Source organism: Myotis brandtii, unplaced genomic scaffold (genome assembly GCF_000412655.1).
Source record: "Myotis brandtii unplaced genomic scaffold, ASM41265v1 scaffold382, whole genome shotgun sequence".
Taxonomy (NCBI): domain Eukaryota; kingdom Metazoa; phylum Chordata; class Mammalia; order Chiroptera; family Vespertilionidae; genus Myotis; species Myotis brandtii.
The window spans coordinates 472,922-482,737 of record NW_005364671.1 but is presented as its reverse complement, the minus strand read 5'-3'; the positions used below and the strand labels follow the sequence as shown (position 1 = coordinate 482,737).

Here is a 9,816-nt window from a genome sequence, read left to right as displayed (position 1 = left end):
GCCCCTCACTGCCACCCCCTGCCCGCCTGATCACCCCCAACCGCCCCCCCTGCCGGCCTGGTCACCCCCAACTGCACCTCCCCCAACCGGCCTGGTCGCCCCACGCAGCCTGCTGTTCAGTCATTTGGTCATCCCTCACTAATCCCCCTGCCGGCCTGATCATAGGCAGCCATCTTATGAGGGCTAATTTGCATATTACCTCTTTATTATATAGGATACCTCTCTCACATTAAGGCAATTTTTAGTGCAAAATCCTGTTACCTGTGACTATAGACAGGCACAGCCCTCTTGCAGCTTCTGAACTGCTGTGTGCTCTCTCAGCACAGCCCACACTAACCTTACTTGCAGACTAGACTAGAGGCAAGAGTGAAGACCCACTTGTGGCTGCAGCCAGCCTTAGCTGTTTGGAATGGTGCCAGATCCTAGAAAGTGGTGGAACTGACAGTTAATCAGTGTGACCCTGAGGCCTTGTAACTCCTGCTGACCAGCCTTTACTTCCCTTGTGGCTACTATTCAGGACTGGGGACAAGGCCAGTCGTGGGATAGGAGGTAGGGTTTTCTGCGCTTCCTAGAAAGATGCACAGTCTGGGAGCAAGTGACTTTTCCACAGGCTTCTTGTCTAACACCCATTCTTACATCATACTTTCCTCTATATTATTTTTAGCTGGAGATTTCTGTGGATAAGTGCTTTTTACTAATTCCTGATGAATGGAGACTTACTGAGGCCTCAGGCAGTCAGGTTTAATAGGAGTTATGTTGCAAAAAGAAGTATAACAGATTACATGTTGGACCTAGAAATTTATTAGACAGTTGTGAAAACTTATGAAACCCATGGACATAGTTTTCAGAACCTACACAGATTTTCTTTTTAAATTGTTGTAAAATATACATAACATAAAACTTACCATTTTAAGTGTATAGTTCAGTGATATTAAATACATTGACATTGTTTTGCACCATTTATAGTTTTAAATCTATTGTGTTTAAAGATAGAATCATTGTTCCTTTTCCCCTTCCACCCACCCCTTCATTTGACAGAGCAGGTATTCCAGAACACCTGTGTTTAACTGGTGTATTATATTTAGAGCACAAGTCTTGGCTCAAAATCATTGATGATGTGTGGTGACAAGGATAGTTATGTTGGGACCTAACTGCCCACAAGTCACTGCATCATCACAGTTCTGCTTTCCAGGAGCTAGAACTCAGGCTAATGTCATCACTATTGCTAATCAAAACCAGCACCGATTTTAGACATATTTACTTCTATGGTTGAGAAATGGAGTGTGTAAGTGGCCAAACAGAAGGGAAAAGAAGTTCTACATAATGAACACTTTATTAAAGTATGATCGTTAACATAACTTTAAAGGCAACAGTTTCTGAATTTTGCCCCATTGTCATTTGAGTCCCACATCCTTGAGTTTGCTCTATCACATTTTATATCCTGGGAAAAATGCAGTTAAGATATGTGAATAAAATGCTTATCTATACAATTTTAAAAAAAAAACATAGTGCTATCACAGAATTATATTTTTGTTTAGTAATATTGATTGTACTATAAATGTAGCAACCAAACATTCTGAATTTCCAAAATAGTTTTGGCTTCATATGTGTCCTTTTTTTTTTTTTTTAATAAAAATGTTTTGTTTTGTTTAATATATTTTTATTGATTTCAGAGAGGAAGGGAGAGGGATAGAAACATCAATGATGAGAGAGAATCATTGATTGGCTGCTTTCTGCATGCCCTCTACTGGGTATCGAGCCCAAAACCCAGGCATGTGCCCTGATCAGGAATGGAACCCATGCCCTCGAGGTTCATAGTTTGACACTCAACCAATGAGCCATGCCATTTGGGCCCATATGTGTTTTGTCACTCCTAAAAATCAAACAGCCTATTATTTCAGTGCTCATATTGCATAGATAGATACTTTCTTACACCAAAGGAGATGAAAAAAATCTTGAATGTTGATTTTTTAATTTGGAGAATAAATTAACTATGTCTTTTTATTCAAACTAATCTGCATTACTCCATTTTTAATATGTTTTACATGCAGTGCCCATTGAAATAGCCAGCTGTATTTAGGGTATGTCTAATGAAGTTAGAGTTTTATTGATTTTAGTATTAAGTAAAAAATATGGCATTAGATTATACAATATTTTGCTTTTTCTGAACAACTATGTAAGATTTAGACATGAAGAAAATATAAAGTATCTATAGATGTCTTTGTTCTCAGTGACTAATTTTAAAATAAAATTTTTGCAGTGTTGGATAGCAAAGCACCAAAACCAGAAGACATTGATGAGGAAGATGATGATGTTCCAGGTAAGTGACATTTCTGTAGTTTTGAGATTTTTAACATACTGCTGATCTCATTTAATTCATTGCATAAAGACTTAGTTTGTTGTTGCTGGTGAGCTTGTGAATATTCATTCACAATGATGTGGATATGATCTAATGAAAAAGAATAAAAGCCCTCTCATTTAGAACTTAGAATCAGAAATTGTCACACAAACCTTTGCTGCCTGCATATGAATTTGGAATCACTGTGATTATAAATTTGTACAGCTATTGTTATAATATTTCTGTGGGAATTATGATTGACATGTGGAAATGCTGTTCACCTTAGTATGTATAGACAAGACTAAAATTTCCTTTGGGTTACTGTTTAAGCAGATAAATGAAGCATTATTAGTGAAATGCCACCAATTCATTTCTGTTCCTTGTCCTATATATTTTCAGACTGATTCTAGTAGCAACAACTTTGTTTTATTGGGGTTAGAAGTTAGGAATTTTATTTACCTCTTTTTTTTGTATCTTTAACTCATTTACTTTTTTTTTTTTTCCAGATCTTGTAGAAAATTTTGATGAGGCATCAAAGAATGAAGCTAACTAAAATCTTTTCTGGTTTTTGGAAGTTGGCATGGACTAGATTTAACAAATCAGCTATGTGGTTCCAAAGTTTTACAGACACGGAGAACATCAACTGTTACTAGTTCAGTAATATAATATTTTGTATATTAATAATGCTGTTTGTTCAGCATTTTCGGTCATTTGATTTTGCATTTTGCACTTCCTCCCAGGATCTATTCTTTTGGTCAAAATCCAAAGTATTGGTGCAGTTTGAGGGTGTTTTGATTTTTAATTCTTGTTTTCTTTTTGTTTTGTTTTTTTGTTTGGGGTATTTTTGGTGTGTGTGTATTTTTTTGTATGCGTGTGGGTATGTGTGTACACAGTGGAGCGCAAATTGGAAAACAGTTCTATTTATCCTCCTCTTTTCCCAGTAGAAATAAAACAAATCTTTACATTTGTTACTTTTTATTTTTTCTAATGCACAGAATTAATGAAAAGTGAGTATCTTGGATTTCAAATCTGAGGAGATTTTTATCCTTGGAGGTTTGGTTTTCATTTGCTTGGTTAACATATTTTTCATACATTTTTCTGGGTTTAAAATGTCTTGAGAGGTTTTCACCAGCTTCTGCTGGTGTAATGGGTAGCATGTCTTTGGTGCAGTTGCCTTAGATTCACTTATCTAGTCAGACCCAGAAGAACTTGCTTCCTAAATGCCTTTTTTCCTCTCCTTTTGGTCTCCAAATGGCATTGTCAGCCATTGGTAATGCTCTTCCTCATACCCCAACTAGCCTCGGAAGGATGTTCTCCATATAGAGTTAAGTGAGTGCCTAATCTCTCTTTTTTAAGACTTTGTTCCCTTATCTTGAGGAATAAGAGCTCCATCTTCAACTTTTTATTCCCCCCTTGATTTTACAGTTTGGTAGATTTCAAACTGGAATAGCTAGCATGTGCTTGCTAAATAATTTTATGCCAGCCTTATCCTGTATCCTAGCTGTTCATAATAGCAGGTACAAAAATGCCTCTTTTTTTTTTTTTTTAACAAGGTTGAAATTGGGAATGTCCTTTTCAATCAGATAAAAATAGGCCATAGACTCATCCCCCAGCACAAAAGGGCATTCTATGAAGTGTTACCGGCCTGGGGAGGATTTCTTCAAATACTCTCCTACTCTGGCCTTGAACCTACCTCTAGATTGGATCTTATAGCTGCTCACAGCATCCTCCTGCATGCTTATTAGAGTAATGCTTTGGGAAGAACACTGGTAAAACACAGTATTTATTTTTCACCTCCCTTCAAAGGACTTGGAGGTAAGTTGCATTCATTCATTCAAGTTTCTCTCTTGCTGTCTAAGGAAAAAAGCTTGTATTTTGTTATATCAGCATTTGTTATAGCCAATATTTAAGGATAAGATCTAGAAAATCTAACATTTCCTGGCCCACCATCAAGCTAAGTATGGCTTAATCTCGCAGCATATCAACTTTGTTTCAAGCTAGATATCTTTATTTGATATCTAAAGTGAAAGACCAACCACTTATCAAGATATCTATAAACATGAAGGCAAAGCTCTTGTGTTTTATCATCCAGACACCTCAATTTATTTTATAAATTTGTTTCATTTTCCTGTTATGTTTTATATAATATATGGTCTTAACTACAAAATAAAATAATAGTAATAAAATAACAAAAGAGGATATTTCCTCTTGTGCTTCTCTTATTGTTATTGTCTGCAGAATTTCTTTCTTTTGTATTTCCCCTTTGCTCCCGACCCCTAAATGAATTTTCAGCCCAGTCATTATTTGAAATAATATTTCATCCATTGTTATTCTGAATGGTCTACATAGTTCTGTTCCTTTGACTGTCCCTAAGGGACACATTGTGGGGCAGACAGGGTTAGGGTGGGCATCAAGTGGTTAGGAATATGTAAGAGATGAGTAGTATAGCGAAGGAAAAAGGGAACATTCATCTGGAACACAGGAGACTTGGGCCTTTATCTAGACCAGTGATGGCGAACCTATGACACGCGTGTCAGAGGTGACACGCGAACTCATTTTCTTGGTTGATTTTTCTTTGTTAAATGGCATTTAAATATAGAAAATAAATATCAAAAATATAAGTCTTTGTTTTACTATGGTTGCAAATATCAAAAAATTTCTATATGTGACACAGCACCAGAGTTAAGTTAGGGTTTTTCAAAATGCTGACACGCCAAGCTCAAAAGGTTCGCCATCACTGATCTAGACTCTGGCAATAACTAGTGGCTCTGGTCAGGTTGCCTAATTAGTCTGGAATTCATCATTAGTCAAATAAGATGTTTCTAAATCTTAATGTTTCTTCTACTCCAACAGTTCTGTGAATCTTATTTTTGAAAATTCTCAAGGTGATTTTATCTTTTTATAAATAATCTGTTTTTATCAATATCCATAAAGCCTTTCTGTGATATATTCTTCTTCCTCTTTTTCCCTTTTAATCACATTTTAACTACTCACCCAAAGGAGCTCCTCTGGTCAGTGTTTCATTTTATCCTGTTAACAACTCCTAATGGCTGGCCTTTCTTCTATGCAATAAGCCAGTATTGTTTGTTGTTTTGTTTTTATATTTTTATTGGTTTCAGAGAGGAAGGGAGAGGAACAGAGAAATAGAAACATCAATGATGAGAGAGAATCATTGATCAGCTGCCTCCTGCACGCCCCCTACTGGGGATCAAGCTCGCAACCCGGGCATGTGCCTTGACCAGGGACCAAACCCTGGTAAGTGGATGCTCATCAACTGAGCCATGCTGGCAGGGCAAAGAAATAATTGGGGGTTTTTTTGTTTGTTTTTTTAATATATTTTATTGATTTTTTTGCAGAGAGGAAGGGAGAGGGATAGAGAGTTAGAAACATCGATTCAGCTGCCTCCTGCACACTCCCTACTGGGGATGTGCCCGCAACCAAGGTACATGCCCTTGACCAGAATCGAACCTGGGACCCTTCAGTCCTCAGGCCGACACTCTATCTACTGAACCAAACCAGTTAGGGCCAAATCATTGTTTTTAAAAGTATTTTCATACCTTCAATTTCCTGGACAAAGCATATTGAGATCCTGACTCAGCCCAAAGAAATATTCCTTCCTTCAGAGTGAGTAGGCATAGATGAGAGTATGGATGAAACATTTGTAAGTTGTAGTGTGCTTGGCATAAATAAGAATTACATAGTTTTTTAAAAAATAATATGAAGTAGTTACTATATATATACTTTTGCCAAGGTTATATATTTATTGCCAAGATAACTATAAAAGCATTTTCTGAGGGAAATTCACCTTAAATTTTTGCGATAATTCAAGAAATGTCTCTGTGGGGAAAAAAACTTTAATTTGTGGTCTCTTGTGGTTAGTGTTTTCAGTTTTTGTAAAGCTTCTCATATCTATTTTGGGGAAGCCCAAAGTAAATAGTTGGGACCTTATATTTGTTTTACCTTTGTTTTTCCTATTAAGCAATGATTTAAGAATACATCAAGCACCTTGACTTGTTAAATAACTAGTGTTTGTGGGATTCCATTAAATTACTTTTAATAAGCCTACCCGGTTCTTTTGAAAACCCTTATTGGGATATGTTTGATCTGTTTCATTGTTTTAATTCTGTGTTTATCCCCTAAGTATGCTAGATATCCATAAATAAACTGTCATAAGCCATAGCCTGGTATAGTAGGAAATGCACAGGGGTTTAGGTAGGGATCAGTTCCATTATCTACCATGCTGTAACCTTTCCAACAGGACTGCCGCAGTGCACAACTGCAGGGGCCACCATTCATAGTTGTTGTGTTTCAGGGAGTAACATGTTCATAGAATAAATGTTAATAGTGCCCCTGAAATAGTGCTACAATGGCCTTGCTTTCTGAACCTGTTTTCTCTTCTCCTGTTTTCTGCCTGAGTTAAACAGGGTTCCTTAGAACCTGCATTGCTCTGCCACATAGAGTCTGCCTGGATTATTGTAGCCCCTTACTGGTCTTATTTATGACTCCCTCCAATCCTTCCTCTACCCAGGAGCCAAACTATCTAAATTTCTTATCAGCATGTCGTACCCAGCCAAGGTGATGAGGCAGGCTGCCAACCATGCACACAACTTGCGGTGCATGATCCCTGCAACACAGACCCAAAGGAGCTGAGTTAACCTGTGCTGATCAATGGACAGCATCCCTCTGAGCACAGATCCCAGTATGTCCTTCCTCCTGTCACAGCCCAGAGACTTGGTGGGGTCAGGGAGGTGCTTTCAGTTGTTTTGTTGAGCCCCACAAAATATACACGATATGTGGTAAAAAAGATAGTCGTCATTTCACTACTAGCGACCTAAAAAAATTTTTTTTTTAATCCTCACTCAATATTTTCCATTGATTTTTAGAGAGAGTGGAAGGGAGAGGAAAAGAAATATTGATGTGAGAGAAACACATTGCTTGGTTCCTCCTGCACATGCCCGGACCAGGGCCCGTTCTGGGGAGGAGCCTGCAACCGAGGTACGTGCCCTTGACCAGAATTGAACCTGGGACCTTCGTTCCACAGCCCAACACTCCATCCACTGAGCCAAACTGGCCAGGGTCAAACGCTATTTTTTTAAAGAGCAGTTTTATTGATTTTTAGGAAGAGAGGAAGGGAGAGACAAGTGATATGAAAGGGCACATGGGTCAGCTACCTCCCACACGCCCCTCCAACCTGGGCTCGTGCCCTAACCGGGAATCAATTGACAACCATTCAGTGCATGGGACAACACCCAACCCACTGAGCCACACCAGCCAGGGCCCAAAAGCTATTTGAGATTCAATATCAATAAAGAGCTGTCACTAACATCCAGGAACACACAGACACGCCCACAGTTCCCTTGGACCCAGGCGCCCAGCCCTTCCTGGCACCCAGCCCCACTCACCCCTGCCCCGGGATCTCTGCACAGCTCTCTTCTGGTTCATCAGTGGTCCGTGCCGCCCATGAACACAGACGTGCACACAGCATCCTGCATCCAGACACACGATACCTCGTTCACTTTTGGCATCATGGTGGGCTGGAAGCAGCACTCCCCAATGCTTGAGGCCATAGGACCCCTTGTCCCTGGGGCTGAGCCTCCCGCCCCCAGGCCCTGGCCCGCGAGGCCAGGCCCTGAGCCTCCCCCGACCTAGGGCCTCCCCATCAGGCCCAGTGTGGACAGGCCCAGGGTCCCAGCCCCGCTTTTACTTCCCATCCACTTGTCACCCCTTTTAGCTTGTTGGGTTTTTCCATCTTCCCATGAGTGAGGGCGGTGGACACAGCTCCCAAGCCCCAGCCCTGGCTTCTGTCTGGACTTTCCATCCCCCTAGTTTTCATTCTTTGTAACGAAAAATTCCAACAGAAGCCCAAGGTGGGAGCCCTCGCAGTGGGCCCCATCAGAACTGAAAATTGCAAACCCTGATTTTAGATTCAGTTGACCTTTCTCTGGTGTCCTGCATTGGTGTCTGGCCATGGCCCCATCTTACTGCCCAGCTCTCTCTCCCCACCCTCCCTGGTGTTTGTTATTAAACGTCTGTGGAGCTTCTGCTGCAAGGAACAAAAAGAAAAAGTTTAAAAAGCAACAAAAAATACAAACAGAAGAGGAAAAAAACAACAAAAAAAAGGAGGGGAAAAAAAAACCCCAAGAGATTTTTTAAAAATAAAAAAGACATAAACTGGCACCAGTTAATTTTCTTGTACTTTTTTGCCAAATTTAGCTTCTTGTAGTTTTAACTTATTGCTGTTAACTATTTATTCTTGTTGCCCTGTAAGGACATCCTATATAATAAAAGGCTAATATGCAAATAGACCAAATGGCAGAACTGAACAAACGGTTGCTATGACGTGTGCTGACTACCAGGGGGTGCGCGCGGTACATGGTGGGTGTCAGCCATGGCAGGATGGTGGAGCAGGTGAGCAACAGCGCCAGACCAAGGTGGGATGCTGTCCGCTGTCATCTGGGCGAGTCTCTGGTGGTTACTGAAAATTCTTTGCTCCCACACACCATGGTCCCACTCGGCATTTGCACTTGCTGCTGGTACCCGGCACCGGCCCCAATCACTCAGCACTGTCAGCAGGTGTGAGCTGCAGCTGCTGGCCCCGATTGTCCCTGAGGGCTTCTCCATCTCCACCTGCTCCTGAGGGGCGATCAGGGCAGCAGCCCACTGATGGCACCAGCCCCACTTGCACCCGCTGCTGGCGCCAGCCCCAATCACTCTGTGGCGGTGGCAGGAGCAGGGCTGCCAGCAGACAGGGGACCAGGGGCCGAGGTGGGAAGGGCCAGGCGGGGGTGCAGAGGATGGGCCGAGACCTGTCCCTGTGTCCAATGCAGCCTCACCCACAGTTCTTTTCAAAGTGCACGAATTCATGCACTGGGCCCCTAGTTTGTGTATATTTCTGTTCCTTCATCCAGTTTGTAAGTTTAAAGGAACCACGATGTTCTCTTTGTTTCTTGTAAGTTTTGCTGAAACGTGGTTATGCCTAATCTATCCTATCTAATAATAGACAAACATGGTAATTAACCGTACCTCCGACATGCTTCCCATTGGCTAATCCGGGCAATATGCAAATTAACTGCCAACCAAGATGGCGGCCGGCAGCCAGGCGGCTGAATGAACAGGAGGCTTGCTTGCTCCATTGATGGAGGAAGCCAAGGTTCCCCGCCTGCCGCTGCTGGCCTCTGAGCTGCACTCTAAGAAACAATGTTGCAATTATAGAAGCTAAACAAACCCCAGAAACCTGCTTTCAGCCAGCCGGGCCTCAGAGCTGGAGCCGAGCCTCAGAGCTAAAGCCGGCTCTCAGTTCCAGTGACAGCCATAGAAGGTAAATAAATCCCAGAATAAATAAAAAAAAGAAAAAAAGGAGAGGTTGGGAGCTTCAGTCACCCACCAGCCTGAAAACGGCCCTCAGCCCCTCACCCAGACTGGCCAGGTACCCCAGTGGGGACCCCCACCATGAAGGGGGTGTGACCAGCTGCAAACAG

At 41.4% G+C, this 9,816-nt stretch overlaps 1 protein-coding gene across 4 annotated transcripts in view; it reads left to right on the top strand.

Annotated features, from left to right (window-relative positions):
- BTF3L4 (basic transcription factor 3-like 4) overlaps positions 1 to 3,851 on the top strand; it is a 24,372-nt gene extending 20,521 nt beyond the window's left edge. For 2 of the 4 annotated variants that reach the window (XM_014544791.1, XM_014544792.1), the window contains exons 5-6: positions 2,261 to 2,320; positions 2,845 to 3,851. In XM_014544791.1, coding sequence (XP_014400277.1) covers positions 2,261 to 2,320; positions 2,845 to 2,891 — 107 coding nt within the window. In that variant the 3' untranslated portion in view covers positions 2,892 to 3,851. The remainder of the gene's footprint in view (positions 1 to 2,260; positions 2,321 to 2,844) is intronic. The other 2 variants (XM_005872479.2, XM_005872477.2) reach the window with 2 other exon arrangements.
- The last annotated feature ends 5,965 nt before the right edge of the window (positions 3,852 to 9,816 follow it).